Source organism: Mastomys coucha, unplaced genomic scaffold (assembly GCF_008632895.1).
Source record: "Mastomys coucha isolate ucsf_1 unplaced genomic scaffold, UCSF_Mcou_1 pScaffold21, whole genome shotgun sequence".
NCBI lineage: Eukaryota > Metazoa > Chordata > Mammalia > Rodentia > Muridae > Mastomys > Mastomys coucha.
The window spans coordinates 122,866,956-122,887,820 of NW_022196904.1; the positions used below are offsets into that span (position 1 = coordinate 122,866,956).

At 45.1% G+C, this 20,865-nt stretch overlaps 2 protein-coding genes across 4 annotated transcripts in view; one reads left to right on the plus strand and one right to left on the minus strand.

The window, feature by feature from the left end:
• Bccip (BRCA2 and CDKN1A interacting protein) overlaps positions 1-12,112 on the plus strand; it is a 13,004-nt gene extending 892 nt beyond the window's left edge. Inside the window, exons 2-7 of the mRNA XM_031388623.1 lie at positions 4,849-4,923; positions 5,543-5,623; positions 7,652-7,741; positions 8,408-8,595; positions 9,998-10,172; positions 11,666-12,112. Of these exons, the coding sequence (XP_031244483.1) occupies positions 4,849-4,923; positions 5,543-5,623; positions 7,652-7,741; positions 8,408-8,595; positions 9,998-10,172; positions 11,666-11,836 (780 nt within the window). The 3' untranslated portion in view covers positions 11,837-12,112. The remainder of the gene's footprint in view (positions 1-4,848; positions 4,924-5,542; positions 5,624-7,651; positions 7,742-8,407; positions 8,596-9,997; positions 10,173-11,665) is intronic.
• The window catches only part of Dhx32 (DEAH-box helicase 32 (putative)), a 59,778-nt gene continuing 50,813 nt past the window's right edge, over positions 11,901-20,865 (minus strand). For all 3 annotated transcript variants that reach the window (XM_031388618.1, XM_031388617.1, XM_031388619.1), the window contains exons 8-12: positions 16,230-16,421; positions 15,403-15,552; positions 14,062-14,249; positions 13,159-13,340; positions 11,901-12,371 (exon numbers count right to left, since the gene is read on the minus strand). In XM_031388618.1, the coding sequence (XP_031244478.1) occupies positions 12,203-12,371; positions 13,159-13,340; positions 14,062-14,249; positions 15,403-15,552; positions 16,230-16,421 (881 nt within the window). In that variant the 3' untranslated portion in view covers positions 11,901-12,202. The remainder of the gene's footprint in view (positions 12,372-13,158; positions 13,341-14,061; positions 14,250-15,402; positions 15,553-16,229; positions 16,422-20,865) is intronic.

Here is a 20,865-nt window from a genome sequence, read left to right on the forward strand (position 1 = left end):
TCCACACAGTGTTTCTCTGTGTAGTCCTGGCTATTCTGGGACTTGCTCTATTGACCAGGCAGGCCTCGAACTCAGAAATCTGTCTGCCTCTGCCTCCTGAGTCCTGGGATAGCTCAGACTTATTATTATCTAGTTCTAGATGGTTTAAGCACTTCTTTTTTGGTGAATAGTTAGGGCTTGAGTGGTTGTTCAAGATAATTACTGTCTCAGAATTGACTGTCCAAAGCAGGGCTTGTAATTTTTCCCCGTCTCTTCACCATTTCTTTACAGTTTTCCAGTTCAAGCTCTAAATTTGGGCTTTGACTTTAATTACTCCTCCTTTCTTACGATACATCAGTCCATCAGTAAATTCGGTTAGCTTTTCTTTTAGTATCCAGGAACACCTTATCATTGATTCTAGTCGATACCTCTGTCATCTCCTGCCTGGTTACTATAAAGCTCCTCTTTCTTCTCTTCTTCCTCCTCCTCCTCTTCTTCCCCCTCTTCTTCCTCTTCCTCCTCTTCCTCCTCCTCTTCTTCCTCTTCCTCCTCCTGTTTTTCCTCCTCTATTTTTTCCTTTTTCTTCATGTTCAAAAGATGAAATTAAGGCTGGGATGACCATCGTGAAATCATATGCAACTTTAGTTTATAGTTTTTGCAGTGCTAATAATGGAGCCCAGGGCACTGTGCTTGTTAGGCAAGCATTTTACAACTGAGCCACACTCCCAGCTCCCTCTAATAACTTTCACTGTCCTACCTTTCTGTCCTTGTCCCCTTCACCATCTGTATTCCATTTCCTGCCAGAGAGATCTGGTTGGCCTAGTCTACTCTCTCTGAATGCTTCAAGGGCTTCTTTTTCCTTTCAGAAAAATCCCAACTGCTGTAATTGAAAGATGGGGCGTGGGGGGTTTCCAGCCAGAATGGCAGGCTCAGAGAAATCAAGAGAGTGACTGGAAGTCTTCATTGGAGTAAGCATGAGTCTGAGTGAGCTTGCAAGGGAATATTGCATGCAAAGATTATAGTGCAGCATTGGGAATGAGACTGTGGTGTGGCTATTCAGCACATCTTCCCTTCTAAGCCATTGCTTTGCTTTGGCTGTCTTGATTTGGACACTATCTCAAAAATGTTTACTAGCTATTTTGCTACCTTTGGTTTTAGAAGTCAATGCTTCCTCCTTCTTTCATTAACATGGAACATCTAACAGATTGCCACTGACTGCAACTGTGTGCTGTACTCTGCAGCTGTGGGGAGAAGGAACCTCACATGAGGGATTGCCTCCATCACAATGGCCTGCAGGCTTGTCAGTTGGCATTTGCTTAATGAGTGATTGATGGAACAGTCCGTCCCACTGTGAGCTGTGCCACCCCTGGGCCTGAGTGGTCTCAGAAAACAAGCCAGTAAATAGTGTTCTCTGTGGTCTCTGCTTCTGTTCCTGCCTCGAGCTCCTGTCCTGACTTTCCTCAGTGAGGAACAATTACCTGGAAGTAGTTGCTTTTGGTCTTGGTGTTTATAACAGCAATAGAAAAAATGCCATTGTTGATAATAGTGTCACAATATAAGCATCTATATATCATACTCTAAGTGGGAGTATAAATCTGTGTGATCTCTTGGGAGGGTAATTTGACAGTATTTATCAAAATATATGAACTAAGTAGTACCCTCAGAGCTCCCAGGGTCTCAACCACCAACCAAAGACTGCACATGGAGGGGTCTGATTGTTCAGGCAGCATGTGTATAGTAGAGGATTGCAAATTCAATCATCAGTAGGAGGAGAGGACCTCGGCCCTGTGAAGGTTCTGTGCCCCAGTGTAGGGGAATGCCAGGGCCAGAAAGTGGGAGAGGGCGGGGTGGCAGGCATGGGGAGGGGGGAGGCAACAGGGGTTTGTTTTTGTTGTTTTTGTTTGTTTCTTTGTTTTTTGGAGGGGAAACTGGGAATGGAGAAATTTACATGTAAATAAAGAAAATATCTAAAAGAAAAAAAAAAAAGAAAATGCATGTAACTCCTAACACAATAACTTGTAAGAATTTACCTCCCCAGAAATTGACAGTAATAATAATAATTCTAATACTCCTAGGCTCTGTGCATTTCATATTAACTCATTTAATTCTCCTATCAGCACCATGGATTTAGGAATTACTAGTATTTTATAAGTGAGACCACACAGCAAGTTAAGGAGGAATGCATATATGTAGCTGTTATGTGGAGGAAAAAAGAAACAGGGTTTGGGGGAATCCATCGGGTTATGTGTGCTATTTGGTGTGCTAGCTAAGAGTAGCTTTAGGAGAACAGGGATATGATATCAAGTCTAAGAAAAGGCTTTCATTTTAGACCTTAGCAGTCAGTGTAGCTTTTTCTTTATTTTTTAAGAAATACTTATTCACTTTATGTATATGAGTACACTGTAGCTGTCTTTAGACATAGCATTGGATCCCATTATGGATGGTTGTGAGCCTCCATTTGGTTGCTGGGAATTGAACTCAGGACCTCTGGAAGAGCAGTCAGTGCTCTTAACCACTGAGCCATCTCTCCAGCCCTGTCACTGTAGCTTTTACCCATCACATATGCTTTTAAATTTTGTGTGTGTGTGTGTGTTGGCCTTTATATACGTGTACTGTATGTATGTCATGTCCACAGAGGCCATAAGAAAGCGTTGGATTCCCTGGTGAGTTACAGATGGTTTTGAGCCTCCATGTAGGTGCTGATAATCAAACCTGGGTTCTTGGGAAGACCAGTGCCCTTAACTGCTGAGCCATGCAGCCTGACAAAGGAAATTCTTAGAGTTTTTAGGGCATGTCTCCATTCTGAAATCCTTAGTGGGTATTTCTCCTTTTATCTAGTTGAAGTCTTTCATTCTCTGATACATTTATTTACCCACAGTTCATCTCTCTGATGTAAAAACCCATGAAAGTTATCTTGAAAAGTCAACCTCAAATCTTTTCAGAAACAAAATGGTGTATCAGGAATAAAGGGATGTCGTAGTTCAGATTCTGCAGTGCCAACCTTAAAGGACAAAGTGAGGTAGCTGACTTTTTCTCTTAGATTCTGCTGCAAGATGCTTACCAAAGCTGCTAGGGGACTTGGGGACATGTGCCTTCTTCTAGTCTCTGTTCCTTGTACTAAGAAACTTCAGTACTTCTTGTCCATGCTACTTTTTGAAGAAAGCCTTTCTTGACTTTTCTGGCTTCCTAGTTTTAAGCAGTAACAGCACTGTGTGTCTTTTTAATTGTGTATGTGTATTTATTTGTATGCGTAGGTGACACAGCCACGTGTGTAGATGTCAGAGGAGAACTGCAGGAGTGAGTTGGTTCTGTCCCTCTGCCATGTGGGTCGTGAGGAAGGAACTCTGTCTCTCCCCCATCCCCTGCGAATGTTACCTAAGTAACTGTCAATGTCAGCCTTCACAATGGGTGAACCTGAAGCCAGGATAGTCTACAGGGCTGCAATGCTTACTCAGAAGTTGGGGGAAGGGTTGTAAGAACATCTCAATTTTGAGGTCATTATGTTCTTCATAGGGAGACACTTTCTCAAAAAGGGGTGTAAAAAGGTAAATACTGCCAAGATTGCCACTTGTCCAGAGTACAAAGGCCATTCATACCATTTCCTCATGTGATGCAAAAGCCTGAAGGGACCAAAATGCAGTGACCTGGTTTAAATGCAAACATAGTCTCATGTAGATAAAACTGCCAGGCAGCCTCAAAAGAGAAATAATTATTCACCTGGCTCCAAAAGGCATGCATAGAGAACAAGATCACTTCAAGTCCCCAGAGTTGCCTGGAGTTTAATTTACCCATCCTTGTGAGGTTAGGCTTTATTCACTTAGCAAATATTTACTAAGGCACCAAGCTCTTTAGAGGAATGGTGAAGGCATGCCTGGTAGGACTAGACTGTAATCCCAACACTCAGGAGGCTGAGGCAGGGGCATGGGGAGTTCAAGGTAAAGCTGGGTTACAATGTGAGTTTAAGGCCAACCAAGTGACATAGCGCGAATATGTCATTCATAGATAGATAGATAGATAGATAGATAGATAAAGAAAGAAAGAAAGAAATGAGTTTAAGGCCAACCAAGTGACATAGCATGATCATGTCATTCATAGATAGATAGATAGATAGATAGATAGATAGATAGATAGATAGATAGATAGACAGACAGACAGAAAGAAAAAAAGGTGAGCAAAGCAGATGTGAATGACTCTGTTCTTGTGGAGCAGACATGGGAAATAAGTCTAAAATTGCAGCTGTAATGTCTGTAGCCAGGAGATGGTGGCACCTTTAATCCCAGCACTGGGGAGGAAGAGGCAGGCAGATGGATCTCTGAGAGTTCAAGACCAGCCTGTTCTACAGAGCTAGTTCCAAGACAGCCAGGGCTATACCAAGAAACCATGTCCTGAAAAACAAAACAAAAAATTGCACCTGTGTGTGCCTGTGTGGGGTAGGCAGGAGAGCTGGTGCAGTGGGTAAAGGCACTTACTGCTACGCCTGACTGCCTGAGTTCAATTCCCTGCACTTAGGTGATGGAGAGAGAGAAGTGACTGCTGTAAATTATCTTCTGACTTTCATACATGTATTGTGACAGATGAGCACATGTGTGACCCCCACTTTCTTCCCTTTTATAAAACAACATCTTGCCATGTAGCCCAGGCTGGTCTCAAATTATTGATCTTCCTCTGTCTCCCAGGTTGCTGGCTTATACCATCACATTAGACTACATTTGATGTTTTTCTCAACTCCAACCCCCTGAGACACGTTCTGTAGATAACTAATAGAGGAACAGACCTGAAAGGATGGGGCAAAAGAAAAATGTGCAGACTGGAAATAGCGCCTATGTCGTCTGTAAGTCTGTGCTGACTTGTTTCACATGTTATTTACAGGAAGTGAATATTGAATTTGAAGCTTATTCCATCTCAGATAACGATTATGGCGGAATTAAGAAATTACTGCAACAGGTACAGTCTTTCCAGAACTTCCATGTTATCTTCTGCACTCTGCTGAAGGAATGTCTCCTTTCCCAGGGGGAATGGCTGCTTGTGCCTTTCCTCCTTGTCCCGCTCCTGGTTACAATGTTGAAGTTGGCTGTGGCCTAGCGTGCTTTCCTTTTCATGTGGACACTGCCCGAGAGTCTAATCTCTTTCTTGTAATTCACATACAAACTTGGTGAGGTAAAAAACAAAAACAATTTTGTAAGGGAGGAAGAGTTTGGCTTACAGTTCAGAGGGGATGCTGTCCACTGTGGCAGAGAGGGCAGGGGGGTCTCCCACAGTGTCAGCAGCTCAGAAGCAGAGCACTGGTCCTTAGGTAATAGCCACAGACCTGCACCTGCCGTACTTCGCCTTTACTTCAAATAATCTGGCTTGTGTTTATCTTTTTCCCATACCTGTTTGCTAAACACCACTGGCTCTGTCTTTTCTGAAATGTATTTGACTCTGGATGTTTGTTTTCTTCCTGGGGTTACTTTACAGCCACCTGGGTCAGGTCACTATATTTCATTGTTTTTGTCTGAATAATGGGAATCACGATGTTCTTAGAGATTGTGTTTTGATTTTAAGGTATTTCTTTTTCTTTCAGCTTTTCCTAAAAGCCCCTGTGAACACTGCAGAGCTGACAAATCTCCTGATTCAGCAGAACCACATTGGGAGTGTGATTAAGGTCAGTGGGGAGCTGCACACTGTGGGTGCTTTGTCCTCTTTATCTCCAGCTGGAAGGAAGCTCTATTGCTTACTGCCCAGGGGTTGCTACAGTCGTCCAGGGTCCTGTATGCAGGAGTCCAGGCATCAGCCCTGGGTATGGAGAAGATGGCTGACTTAGAAAGTATTTGGGAGGTAAAATAAGGTATGGCATAGTGTACTGGGCCAAGAGAAAGGGGGGGGGGGGGGAGAGGGAGGGAGAGAGAGAGAGAGAGAGAGAGAGAGAGAGAGAGAGAGAGAGGAGGAGGAGGAGAGGGAGGTGTTAAGGTTGACTCAAAAGTCTGCTAGAACGCTGAGATTAGCAAGCATAGACGATAGGTTGAGAGAATGAATGAATTACAGGGTATGCACACTTAGCATCTGGAGTGCCAGGAGGTGTATGCAAGATGCTGAGCAGCAGCTGGAGCCTTGAGTTTTCTGCAGATGTCAGTTACTGATATCAGATGTGATTGAAATTGCCACAGGAGAGGGAAGGACAGATGCCCTGGTAATGCCAGCCATGTTGCTCTGAGCAAAATAAGTGGCAGAAACACTAGAGGAGATGATAGGAATGGCTGCAGTGGGAGAGGGAAAGCGGTATGGTTCATAAAAGCAACAAAGGGGTACTTAAGGCACTTGTCCAGTAGAGTTATAGAAAATGAGGACCCAGCATGGACCCGGCTCTGCCACCTGGCCCTTGGGGTTCTTCTGGTTTCCTGTTGTTATATTATAAAAAGTCCTACAGCTTAGAATTGCAATAGGCATCTGTTTGGTTTGTGGAGCTGCCATTTGGACAGAGGTCAGATTCACCTCAGTTCCTGCTTTGTTGTGTGAGGCAAGAAAGCCTGGAGTGGGGCATTATTGCATGGCACTGTTGCCAGGCATCTGAAGTACAGAAAAGCTCAGAAAGAGATGGTGGAGAACGAGGGCTGGTTCATGAGCTACCTTCTAATTCTTATCTAGTTCTGTTTAACTTAAGACATCCTTGCCAACTAGGCAGTGGTGGCTCATTCCTTTAATCCCAGCACTTGAGGATAGAGGCAGGTGGATCTCTGAGTTTGAAGCCAACCTGGTTTACAGAGCTAGTTCCAGGATAGCTAGGACTACACCAAGAAATCCTGTCTCAAACAAGCGAGCAAGCAAGCAGACAAAGCCAACATCTTTGCCAAAGGCTGTAGACAAACACTAACAGCCTGTGGTGCTGAAGGCAGATATAACAGGTTCAAGGGCATACTGGACCGTCATAGACCCCACTGTCCTCTGGGGTAGAAGTAGCAGGTTCTTCTCATCTTGCTCATTCAACATGGATTCCTTGAGAACTTGCTCTGTGCCAGGCTGCGGGCTAGTGTGCAGTGAGAAGGGAGTTTATGGCATGGACAAACAAATAGGCAGTATGTGGAGGGATTTAGAAAACCCTGGCTAGGGGCTTAGTCTCTTAGTGGAGGGGCAATCAGAATAGAGGTAGGGAGTTCAAGTTGGTTCATCATTATAGTTCCTTGCTGTTTGCTTTCCCCCTTTGCCCATGCGGTATGTATATTTCCCACATAACGCCGGGTCTCACATGTAGCTCTGGCTGGCCTAGAGATCCACCTGCCTAAGATTAAAAGCAAGGATCATCATACCTAGCTATACATGATTCTTTTCTTTTGGTTTTTCAAGTCAAGGTTTCTCTATGTAGTTCTGGCTATTGGTACACATGATTAACAGGTCTTGTCTATATAAGGAGTTCCAGGTCAGTCGGAACTACACAGTGAGGCCCTGTCTCAAAAAAGCGAAACCCAGAGAGTCTTGTGTAAAGAAATACAGAGCAGGATGACATCATTCAGAATGTAAAGGAGGGGCAGATGGGTCTGGAGGTAAAGTTTTGACCGTTGCCACACTGCACTCAGGATGCGCTGCTTTGGGACTCGACAGCAGAAAAACAAGCTTTGGGTTTAAAAAGCAAAAAATTGATGTTATACTTCTTTCCAACCAAATAATGTAAAGTTGAAGTATTTTCCTTTTAAAACAGCAAACAGATGTTTCAGAAGACAGTGATGATGAAGTGGATGAAGATGAGATCTTTGGCTTCATAAGCCTTTTAAATTTAACTGAAAGAAAGGTTAGTTTCACTGAGTGGCATTTGAAGCCTGGGATCTGTGGTCCGGATGGAGTCTTCTGTGTCAGGCTGTGCTACCTCCTATGGCAGTGCTCCTTCCTGCTCTGTCCTTTTCAGTGTGGAGCTGTCTTGTTCGGAGTGATTTGTACCAGCTTAAAGCTGATCACTCCTGGTGGCATGGTCACTAACATTGTAGTGTCTTGTGTTGGGACGGTGGTATTGACGCGGGGTCTGTTTGCAGGGTCCTGCAGCCCGTCTCTGCTCCCAGTACAGTGCATACTGAGGGTTTATTCAGCAGCTTATAAAGTTGATGGTGGGCCCTTAACATGGGCGTACATTTTGTCATCTCTCTTTATTGACTCAGTAATGAGTTCTGATAAAAACTATGCCAGCTGCGAATAAGGTACAAGCCACAGGCCACCTTCAGTTTTCAAAGGAACATTCCAGTTAATTTCCAACTGTTTTTGTGAGGTGTAATAAGATTGCTGTTCCACTGTTTGAGTGTTAATTATAAATTCGACTTACCACCAATCATGGGATGGTAATTAGGTATAGTTACTTTTGGGGAATTCTTCAGCAGTCAGTACTGAAGAAACACTAGGGTGTAAAGGCAATGGGAGGAAACCCCCACTCTCGAGGCAGAGAGCAAGCCTTCTCTTTACTTTCCAGGGGACTCAGTGTGCTGAACAAATTAAAGAGTTGGTTCTAAGCTTCTGTGAGAAGAACTGTGAGCAGAGCATGGTTGAACAGCTGGACAAGCTTTTGAATGACACCAGCAAGCCTGTGGGCTTTCTGCTAAGTGAAAGATTCATTAACGTCCCTCCACAGATTGCTCTGCCCATGCACCAGCAGCTTCAGTAAGCAGTTCTGGGAAGTGCCCTCTGATGGTCATTCTTTACCCAAGTAGATTCAGAGATGGAGTCTGTGCAACAGGTATACAGGTATAGGTTGCCTGGGCTGCAGCTCTGACGAGGGGGCCGAGTAGTGCATGGGGCTGCTCATTTCCAGCATCCAGCCCCTTGAGTAGTTTTGATAATCAGTGGCAGAAATTTTAATATTTTCAAAGATTCAGGTGATAGAGAAGCTGATGAATTTTCAAGACTCTTTACATTTGACTGACAGTTTCCACATTCACAGACTCTGTAATTTGTACAAAATGTTGAACAAATACTAAAAAAAAAAACTAGAGTCCAATTCTTACATTCTGGTTTGACTAGTGAAACCAAATCCTTAATACTGCCCCTACTTCTTGGCCTCCTGATGTTGTTTAATGCAAGAGTCTGAAGTTACAAAAACATTTAAACATAGAACTACCAAGTTTAGAGAAGAAGTGAGGGAAGGAGTGGATTACCTGTGCTTTCACGCACAGGGTTAGAGTGTAGGCAGGCATGCCAGCTGTCCCTCGATGGCCCCTTCTCCCATCTGCACCCCTAGCTAGCTGCAGCTCGTACTGCTCCTACCCCCTAAATGGTTTGTATGTGTCTTCCGCTAAGCAGCCGGGGCTCCTGCCTATTTAGTGTCACGGACTGAACTACTTTCTGCTGATTTTGTGTGGGAACTGAAGTGGATTGTTCTGAATTTACTAGTTTTGTTTAGAGGCAACTTATTAATTTTGGAAGGAAAGGAAATTTACTGCCATTCTGTTCATTATCCTGGAATTAGGATTATCTACATCTGTGAAGTTTCTGCAGCACTACCTAGTACGGGGCTTGTGTAGTCACATGCTCTGGCGCCATGCACTGTGCCTGTGTGCCTCTGAATTTGCAGTTAAGCATTGATTGTTTAAAAAGTGCAGGTTTGGGCTGGAGAGATGACTCAGCAGTTAAGTGCACTGACTGCTCTTCCAGAGGTCCTGAGTTCAATTCCCAGCACCCACATGGTGGCTCACAACCATCTGTAATGATATCAGATACCCTCTTCTGGTGTGTCTGAAGACAACTACAGTGTACTCACATTAAAAAAAAAAGTGCAAGTTCTTATTTAGTTTTAAATTTGCATTAATCAGTGATTTTGAGTGACTCTGAGAACATTTGTTAGTGGGTAAGTTTCTTTCTGAACTCAGTTTCTTCACTGTTCACAGCAAAACCGAGGTTCATCACATTCTTGGGTATAGCCAGTAGCATGAGTTAGCCCAGCCAGTGTGCAGCAGAGCCCAGAGAGGGTGCTGCGTTGGTTTTCTCTGGGTCCAGATAGATGTAACCCAGTAGTGACTGTGTGTGTGTGTGTGTGTGTGTGTGTGTGTGTGTGTGTGTCTTGTAGGAAAGAACTGGCTGAGGCACGAAGAACCAACAAGCCATGTGGGAAGTGCTGCTTCTACCTGCTGATTAGTAAGACATTTGTGGAAGCAGGAAAGTCCAGTTCCAGAAAGAGACGGGACAGCCTTCCACAGGAAGCACTGATGTTTGCCAATGCAGAGGAAGAGTTCTTCTATGAGGTAAGGATTCCCTGCTTCATCTGTTAGCTCTAATAGCTTTTCTTGAAAATAAGACATCCTCCAGGTGGTGGTGGCGCACGCCTTTAATCCCAGCACTTGGGAGGCAGAGGCAGGCGGATTTCTAAGTTTGAGGCCAACCTGGTCTACAGAGTGAGTTCCAGGACAGCCAGGGCTACACAGAGAAACCCTGTTTCTAGAAATTAAAGACAAAAACAAAATCTAATCCTCTTGAGTCCTCTAGTTCCCCCAGCCTCTCTGTGGTCTCTGGCTGCTGGCTGACACACTGTCCAGTACATCCTCCACATACAACTGCTTCCTATTACACTATGTGTAGGTGGTGGGGATGAGGTAGGTACTGCCTGGAACCAGTTAGGCACTTAGAGCATGCTTACAGTGTGATGGCCAAGCCACATTTGTATGTTTCAGTTCTAAGAAGTTTCCCATTTGCAGATATGAGGGACAGTGATCATAGCTGCTTTGTGCCCTGAGGTCTGATTGTTATCCCACTGGTGTGTCTCTAGCACTTTCTGTATTGTGATGGTGGGTACCCATATCCTAGACAGTATTCCTATATTCTTTCTCCACTGCCCTCTTCAAAAATCTTAGGGGTAATATTTTTTTGAATTGGATAGTACAGTTTTTAAGAATATATATATTTGTGTGTACACATGCCATGACATGCTTATGGGGGTCATCTTGTAGAGGTGGGGTCTCTGATTGCAGCTACTGTGCTGATAGGTGTCTGTCAGCTTCAGGGGTGTGAGGTTACAGTTATATCCCTGCATCCAGTTGTGTGTATGGACTCTTGGATCAGATCAGCGGTCAAACTGGCAAAGCGAGGGTATCTACCTAGCACAGCAGTAGAGATTCAGCTCTGCCTTTGTTGTACAATAAGTAAATAGCAAACATGGGGTATGCAAGCATGAGGACCAGGGATGGCATTCCTGACATCCACATGAAACAGTGGGACATGGCAGCACTTCCCTGTAACTGCAGCACAGACACAGGAGAATCCTGAGAGCTCTCAGGTCAGCTTCCAGTTCAGTGGTGAACTCTGTACAAATGGAAACCATTTCAAAGAGGTCTGTGTAGAATTTCAAGATGGTCTAGCTATGCAAATGCCATGTGGATACACACGTTGCTAAGCTAAGGAAGCTGCCAGACAGATGAAGATCAATATTTGAGGACAGGTCTCCTCAGTGCCACCTATCTGTCACAGTATCACCTTAGCAATCAGGTGAGACCATGATCTAGAAACAATGTCACCTCTGTCACTTGGCTGCTTGTTCTGGCCTTGGAATGTTGCTCTTTATTTTATGGTCCTCCTGTGAGTTGAAATTTGTTTGGTGTTTCATAATCTCTCCCTGAAGTGTGCTTTTGAACTTACTTTATACTGAGTGTTCCTTCCCTCCACTGTTACACGCTGTGTTCTTTAAATGAGCTCTGCCTATGAGTTGTCGACATTTTCCTCTGTGTCTCCTCCTTTGCTGCAGAAGGCAATCCTGAAGTTCAGCTACTCGGTGCAGGGGGAGAGCGACACTTGTCTGGGAGGCAGATGGTCCTTCGATGACGTTCCAGTGAAGCCCTTGCGGACTGTGATGGTAATTCCAGACGACAGGATGAATGAGATCATGGAAACCCTGAAAGACCATCTCTCCATCTAGTTCATTTCCCCCGGACAGTGACAGGCTTGTTTATGTGTAATTACCAAGAAATCCATTGAAGAGATACTGAAAAACTCATTATTTTATTCAGATTCAAGTCCTCTACAAAAAGTAGGGTTCTGTTCCATGTGTCTATGACACATTTACAAAATGTTTTTGTTTTTTCTTTTTTTTTACTTTTGGTCAAATTATGATTGGTTAAAAACTTCCAATAAGAAAAGCATGGAATAGTAATTTTAAGAACTTAATAAAAACTATTTTTTTATTTTAAAATCATACTTGAAGTGTTCCTGTCCAGGACTGCCCTGGCTCCAGCAGCCGACCACCAGCCCTCCTAGGTGTCCGTATTGCACTGTGTTGGAGAGGTCATTGGATCGTGCATCTCTGCTCGGTAGCATCTGGGCACTTGTCATATACATCCTGGTCCTTGTTCACAACTGTGGTGGGTAGGTGGCCTGCAGCTTGCTGTAGGATGTCCTTGCTTTCACTAGGAGGCAGGTTACTGAAATAGTATTGTGGTACCAGCTGCATAAATCTGTTCATTTAAAACAAACAGTACTGTGAATGTTGGGGAATGGCAGGCAGGTGGGGAGTGTGGGTGCCCCCAGCCCCAGGAGGTATGTGCAGACCTGGTATTTCACTGGAAGACTGGATACCTTGTATTGCTTCTGTAGGTAATACAGGCTCTAGTATTAGTGCAGTGAGACTCACTGTACTTCCAAATGTTACTTCTCTAGTACAACGCCGCACAGTGGAAGTGCAGCACACCCTCATGAGAGGGATCATTGTAGACACTTAGAAAGAGCTTTGGGTAGGCAACAAGGGAAGTCTTTGCCGATTAAGTTCACCTAGCTCTACTCTGATCCACCTGTGTAAGCTACGACCGTGAACATCATGTGGTGCGTTAGACTGAGTCTGGAGTCAGCTCTGAGAGTCCCCATCCCCAGTGTTGCTCTTCCTGTCTTTTCACCACTTAGCAGCTACAGAGATCTTTACAGTATAGAGAGCCTTCCTCTTGCCTAGAATTTAACTGCTGTGCATTGCACTAGGGGTAAGTAGCTGTATGCCTTCTGGAACTACCTGTCTCTTCAACCTCACCTTCCCTCCTCCTCTGCATCACCCCACCCCCCACCCCCAGCTCCAGCCAGTGACTATCTGTTCCTAAAAGCTGGCTAAGCCCATTCCTCTACACAGCCAGTGCACTGGTGCCTTCTCTCTAGCAGTGTCATACAGCTGAGAGTGAGAGTGAAACAATCTTGTGTGTGGTTTATTCCTACAAGGGTGAGTTAGAAAGGAAGCCCTTCCTTCTCCATTAGACTTACAGCTCAGGGGAGACTGCTGAGGCGACCCTGATGTAATTGTTCTCAGATATGCTGAACTGATGGAAGAGGACCCACTCGGGCATCTTCTTGGTGATGGAGTAGCTTGACAAGGGATGCAGCTGAGCAACTTGCTTATGTGTAAGCATTAAGTAGTTACCTGACCCATCAACATCTCGAGCAATCTAAAAGGCAGGTTCAAAGAAAGAGAATTGATACACAAACATGTTAGTTAAAGAAAATCTGAAGATTTTTTTTATATAGAATAGCTAAAACTAATAGCTAAAATTTGTCACACATTTCCTATTTTCAGATAATAGGAAATAAAGCACAGTGACTTTGTCTTTAACACTTTAGGGTTTCTGTAAAGCTGTAAAGTAAACGTTTGGGTCGTGAAATAAATAACACACAGCATGCCGTCTGGTCTGCTCTGCCATGCTGTCTCTATGCTCCAGGCTACATCTGCCTGATCGTCAGCTCAGCTCATACTGTACCCTCTTACGTAGATACCCTACTTTTCCTCACAGATGAAGAAATCTATTCTGAAATTACTTGTTTCTCCATTAAGACTGGTACAGTGCTGCCCACTCTGAAATGAAGGGCATATCTACTTCTATTAATGGGTACTAATGAGACTCCTTACGGAGATGAAAGGAAGAGCTGAGGCTTGCTGCACTCTCAGATCACTAGTAAACAGAAAAGAGGAGCTGTGGTGTACAAAATTAACACACAGAATTCTGCCTTGAGAAGAAGTGTCCTTAAATACCAAATCTTAAGTAACGTCTTTTTAGTGTGACTTTAAAAGTTTAAGGTTATTAAAACCATCACCATGAGTTGAGTGCTGGCTGAGTTTCCCATGCATGTGGGGCTTACGCCACTTGCCAGGGCAGCTCTGCCCCTGCTTACCTGCATGAAGTACCCAGAGAGCAGCGCTTTCTTGATGTTCAGACCATTTTCCTTGGAGCCAAAGGCAGGTTCTGCATAGGGAAGCTCTATCCGCTTGATAATTTCTAAGAGTTCTGCTCGGATAACGTCTGCCATTCTGAGAGCAGAGCAGCTGAGGAAGCACTCATGACACCACGTCTCCACACAGTCTAGAGGGAGAACAAAAGGCCACTCAGAGATGATGTGTTAGACTTCTCTAAGCTCTATGGTGGTAGGAAGGTGGCTGGGATTAGGTTCCTCAGGGGCAGATCAGCCATACCTGTAGCAGCTGCTGAGGGTCTGAGCTCACCATACTAGACAGTGTGTTAGTGTGAGAAGCACACTGCCGTTGCCTGTGGTGAGGCAGAGCCTGCATTAGCATCTGCACTTCCTTCTCTGTACAGCAAGGATGTATACAGCTAGAGACCCAGAGCTAAAAGGGAGCTGTTAGCACCAATCCCTCTGATCATCCCATACTTAATTTAGTAAGGACCAGGCTGACCTGGGAGTTCATTATGTCAAACACTAGCTCCTTGTCTAACCTAGGTGCAACTTTGTTTTAAATCCAAATGTACTAGTCTGATTCAGTTTGAAGGTACTTTCTTGGCACCTGTAACTGTCTTAACTGAAGAATACAAATAGTCAAGTGGACATCAGACCCTCATCTACCCTGTCCTGCCTACACATCCCACTCAGAGTAGCAAAAGTCCACACTTGGTCCGAGCACCCAGCCTGGTGCTCAAAAGCTGATCACCTTTCCCTCCAGTCCACTTGGCAACACTGGCTCCATGCTCTTAACATGATCCTACCGCCTTGCAAACTGAGCTCAATTTTTCTACATCATTTCATATATTTTTCATATCTCATCTACTGGAGCACAGGAAGTGAGGATGCTCTGAGGGAAGCAGACGAGCCTCCCTTGGGGAAGCCAGCCTGTCCACTGCTAGCCCCTGTTATCTGTCCCCTGCCCTGGCAGAGGTGCTACCAGCTTCCCCAGCAGTGGGCCCTCACCTGGGGCACTACAATACCCACTGAAATTCAGGTGTACTCCATCTCTGCTTCAGGCATGCTGCTTCTGAAAGCTGGCTGACCAGAGTACTAAAGCTCTCAAATGCAGACCTGTGCTGTGTGACATGCGAGGCCTCTGAGTAGGTAGATGACAGTAGCCTATGGTGTATTTAGGGACCCAGTGCCATTCTGTTTAAGTGGCTGGTGGGACTCTCAGAGAAGGGAGGCTAGCAAATAATAATTCAAGTATCTGAGCCTCATATGGGGAAGGGAGAAGGACTGGGGAGGTGGTTTTGGGGAATCATGTTCACGTACGTTCATTGGCAGAGTTCAGAACTGTATCTTGGTAGGCATTGTAGACATTGATGAGCGTAAAGTGATCACCTTCAGGGTGCAAGAACGTTTTCCAGCAAGTCACAGCAGCCTCCTCAGCACCATGAGGCACGTGCAAAAAGCAACTGGGAGCTTTAAGATGCAAGAGGTCACAGTCAGCAATACGGAAGACAATCCTGGCCTGGTGGTGTGCCCAGGGACAGGACCCCCTGTCCGTGAACCCACTCCTGCCTTGGATCTCTGGATCAATGTGTTGTTCTTAATATTCTTGTTTACTTGGAAGCCAAAGAAATTAAAAGTGAGTGGTCTTAGTGCTTTCTCCTTTTTGTGCATGTTGTTTTGCCAATAGCAGTTATTAGCACCCTGCTCATATTCCGATGGAAGCAGTGTGTCAAAGTGTCAAGGGGCCCAGAGAGTCAGACACAGGCTTAGGACTATGTTCAGAGGTAGCACAGCATTTAGTCCATGCTGCTGTCAAAGAATGTATGAAAATAATAGGAGCCAGTATCAATGAAGCCGGCAGGAAACACAAACCACACAGTTATTTGGGAAGCGTGACCTGTGACTATTGTTTGTTTGCTTGTTTTGCATTATACAATAGTCCTTTTGGCAAACACCCAAACATGGCCTTTTGTATTTTTGCATTAAAGTAATTGTAAACGTTTCCCCTTTTCAGTCTATTAAAACCACTTTACTATCATCTATACAGATGAGCCAATCTCTGTCTGACCTTTTACATCTATACTCCATTTAAACCTAAACTTGCTGTGGATTCACAGTACATAGAAAGAAAGGTCTTTAAGGAATACCTGTTACCATAGCAGCGATGGTTAGCATTTCATCTACACAGTCAAATTCACAGGATGCTAAGATAGACTTTGAGAGCTGTGGATCCAGAGGAAACTCAGACATGATGATTCCGAACTCGGAGAGGTTCCCATCATTGTCCAGAGCTGCCAGGTAATCTAAGTCTTCCAGTGCCTGCATCAGGCTTTCTGGAGCTAGGAAAGGCAAAAAAGTAAATTTTGCACAACTGAGGAAGCAGCAGGTAGTGACTTTTCATTCTTGCATAAAACAACCAACCAATGGACAGAATCTGTAAAGCAAGAATTGGTCAGACACTAAGCCAGTAGCTCCTGAGGGTGGACAGGGTACATCTTATGGCTATCTAGGTAAGAGCTCGGACAGAGTGGCAGGCTCCTCAGCGGATAGCCAGGGAGGACCTGGGGATCTGAGATCTCTCCTGACCAGGCAGCAATGTTCCAGTCGCTGGGACTAGAGGGAACATGTGGTACTCACACAACATCTAGAGCAGAGCCTGCTCTCACCAGCAGGCCAGCCAGCTAGGCAGCCTGTTGCAGGCACAGAATGCCGAACCATGGAAGCAGCTCTTGCACAAGCCTACAAAACCAGCTTGAATATACTTAAGGGAAGACATAATATTTGTTGCTCAATAAGGCATAACACACATGGTCTAAAATCTAGTAAACTGAGGTCTGACACGGAGAACAAGAGAGCAAAGAAGACAGAGTGGCCTAGAAGTCACAGGAAAAGCAGAAACACCAGGCACAGGTACACAGGTTACTGCAGACTAACCTTCCCCATCCCTCATTTCTTAGATAACACGGGTACTACTACTGTGTGTATTAATTACATCTGCTCAATTTCCACAAAGAAGTCTACTTAGTCTCTGTCCTTCTGGAACCAAGTTCTATTAAATATGCTTTTCACCTGTCTGCTACCCGGTATTCCAATAAAGACTACACCAACTCCTGCTGTGCTACCTGAAACTGAAGGGCTTCAGAGAGCCACTGACTGTGTCCTGGAATGTGTGTGGTGTGTGGGAGTCAATGCCCATAGGCCTAACCCAAGAAGCAACTGAACCTGCCTGTCCCTGAGTTTTTAAGTAGCTGACAGAAAAAAAAAAAATGACTCATTTGCTATATTTACACTTTGACCACCAAAGGAAACTGTCAAAATTTAAGGTACACTGAGAAACTCTGCAACCTACTCACAAGCTCTAATGTGATCAGACTTCCACTACGGTCAGGAACCAGGAAAGCTTTTAGAAACCACAAGTATGGTCTGGGATACAGCAGCGCTGCCTTGCAGCCTTGCTGGGGAGAGCAGAGCAACTGAGGCAAGAGACCAGGCACAGAGAGGGTGGTGAGGAGCCTGTTGAGGGTCACATATTGTTTCTGATTCCCTCCTCCCCCATCAACATTTACTAAATGGAATGGCTTTCTTTATTATCCCTGGGGATTTGGAGCCTTACCATACTGGTAAACACACAACCTTGAGGGTCTGCAGTTCCAGAAGGGAACTGACAGGTTACTTAGAAAAGTAGTCCAAGTGTTCCATCAGAGATCTGTGGGACCTGAAAGGGGGCATCTGATGTTCCAGAGAAGGTGTAGGCAGCAGCTGCAGGAAGGAGCATGGGGGTGCTTGAACAGCAAGGGACTGGGAGCACTAGCTGACATTATACAATTTCATGTCACTATATTGATAGTATCCTTTAAGAAAAAGGTTTCAAATACAGTCACCCTCCGGAATGTTAGCAGATCCATGCCTCCTCTTGTCTGGGATGAGTAAGTACTTCGAGGTACAGAACAAGACAGGAAGTTTTTGTAAGCAAGCCTCAAAGCCATCATCAGGCCTTCCCCAGCATGCTCCTCAGCCTGTCTTACCAGCAAGGGTGAAAGGTTAGGGCTCCTCAGTCACTAGACTTGGAAAGGGCTGGAGAGGCGACTCTCCAACCACTAACAGGACACTGGCAGAAGCCATGCCAGGAACCTGGCTCTCAGATGTCCGCTGTGTCAGACTTTCAGACGCTCAGTGGTAAGGGTGACGACAGCTCAGCTGAGCGCTGCTGGGCCCTCAGACCTCTCCCATGCTAGCTCAGCTCCTGCTTGTGACACAGCAGAAAGTACAAGTGGTCCACAGCCAGCCACAGGTCTCCCTCAGACCTTTGCACCTAGCAAGCCACATCAGCACCTGGACCAGCTAGGTCTCAGGGAGAACAGGGTAGGAAAGGAGTTGAGTTTGTCTCCACACAAGGCTATGCCTGCTCATACTATGCTAGGAAAGACTGCTGGTCTTCCTCAAGACACATCTGCCAGTGTCTCTCAGGATAAGGCACTGTGATTGCTAGCTCTTACCACACAATGCCACCCTTGACAGATGTTCCTTGCAGTGTAACTAGAAGTCTCCCCACTCCACAGCATCTGAGACCAAGCTTCAGACAAACAAGGTTTAGCACTGTAGTGAGATGGCATAGCATTAGCTATACCAAAACCATCTGGGAAAAAAAAATAAAAAAAAGAACAAGCCAAAACAATGCATGGGGGCTGGAGCAATAGCTAAGTGGTTAAGAGCCCTGGCTGCTCTTCCAAAGAACCCTGGTTAATTCCCAGCACCTACATGGTGGCTCACAATCATCTGTAACTACAATCCTAACCCTCCTTGGTACACAGACCTACATGAAGGCAAAGCATCCATACACATAAAAGTAATAAAGCTAATTTTTATAAATATCCAAGCTTTAAGATGGCTGCCCAGCAGGCGGGTCCATGTCCACAAAGGGCTCTCATAGCTGTCACTTGTTTCTTTTCCAGGTGATGCTCATAGTCCTCCCACTCTCAATCCAACTTCAGCATCTTGTACTGCTGGCACTTGCAAGGCCCTCAGGCAGGAGCACACTCCCCTGTCCCAGTGCTGGTCCCTGCAGGGTTGGGGAAGAGCTTATTGTAGGCATAGCAGAGCCTGGACTCAGATGGTTGAGATGTGGCCTTGTGTTACTCACCACCCAATTCTAGTTGCTGAGGAAGAGGAAATCCGAATGCACATCAGCTTTTGTTGTACAAACTCTGCTCCCCAAGTTAATTAGTCAATCAAAGGCAGAAGCCTGTGAATGGGCAACAGCTAGAGGCAGCTAGAGGGAGGCAGCTTTTCAGTTACCTGGCTGGGGGTCTCAGGAAGAGACAGGAAAAGAGAAGAAAGGAGACAGAGGAGGAGGAATCCGCCATGAGAAGAGATGGACCATGAGCACATATCCATAAGAATCAGCAAGTAATAAGGGACAAATGCCCAATCTAGGCTTACAGCTTGCAAATAAAATGCCTGGGTTGTGTGTCTTTTTATACAGGCTAGCTAGAATATAAACATATCACTTACACCTGACTGTCCCCATTAACCCAGTCACAGTGATGGCTCAGGGTAGGCTTCTTCTCACACCAAGTCAGGTTTCCTTCCTTGGGAGTTTTACATTTTTTACCCAGACAAATGGGGACCTTTCCAGGGGCTGTGTGTACATCACAAAGCTCAGGCAAAGAGACGCACAGATCCTGCGGTCCAGATGGGAGAGAGGAGGAAAGAAAGAGATTGTGTGTATGGAGAACCAAAAGACACAGATGAGAACCACACACCCAAGTGTTCCTGAGGCACAGCTTGGATTTCAAGAGACACCTCGTTTCCTTACTCAGAACTCAGGTTCTGCTCTGCCAGTTTGAGCTGGATCACTGGCTCTTCCACAGAGAATTGTAATCCACATGCCACCACCCAGTGTGGTTTGTAACAAGGAGTCGTCTAAAGTGACACTGGAGGTGTCTGTGTGTTCAGCACCTAGAGCCAATCACACACAGTTTGGGAAGTAAGGGACAAGTCAGGGTCAGTTAGCTATGTCACCACTGAAGTGAAGATTTTGCAGTGGGGAAGCAGTGGAAGATCAAGAGATGTGCTCATTTTGATGGTGTGCACTCTACAGGCTTTGGGATTTTGGAAATGGGATTAAGAGGCTAGCTCTGATGAGGACAGGGGAGGACAGCTTCTATGACAGTGTCACAGGCCACACTCCTAGAACCTGGCATGTACAGGACCTTTTACAAGATCCACAGCTCTTTCACATTTGAATCTCTCTTGTCTGGCTAAGGCTGAGTGGCCAGCCAGCTGGTTCCATATTTGTTTAATAAGCAACGTCTTTCTGGAAGCCATGCTCTGCCAGCACAACTGACATGACTCTAAAAGGGCAAGGCCAGTGGTCTTAGTATCTAGGAGCCTATCTCAGGGGCACTGAGGTGACATCTTCTAATCACTGTGATCACTGTCTGTTTGCACACCTGTGCAAAGTGCCTTCTGCAGTCCAGGTGATAGACTTGGGTAGCTAGGAGTCACTCAGACCTCCAATGCCAAGCATTTATTGAACCCCAGTCACTTTTCTAAGGGATGAAAATACATTAACTAGCTGACCTGAACCTGAGGCAGTTACTTTGATTGCAGTTAGATTAAAACTATTTCTATTCCATGCCTCTAACTTCCTCCCTGATTAAGTTTTCACTATCTGTAAAATGACTTTCTTAATGTTTTTAAGGTGCTCCAATGGATTTTGTCTTGGGAACTGTTCTTGGAATGTTCCTCTTTGTACGTACACACACACTCACTCTCTCTCTC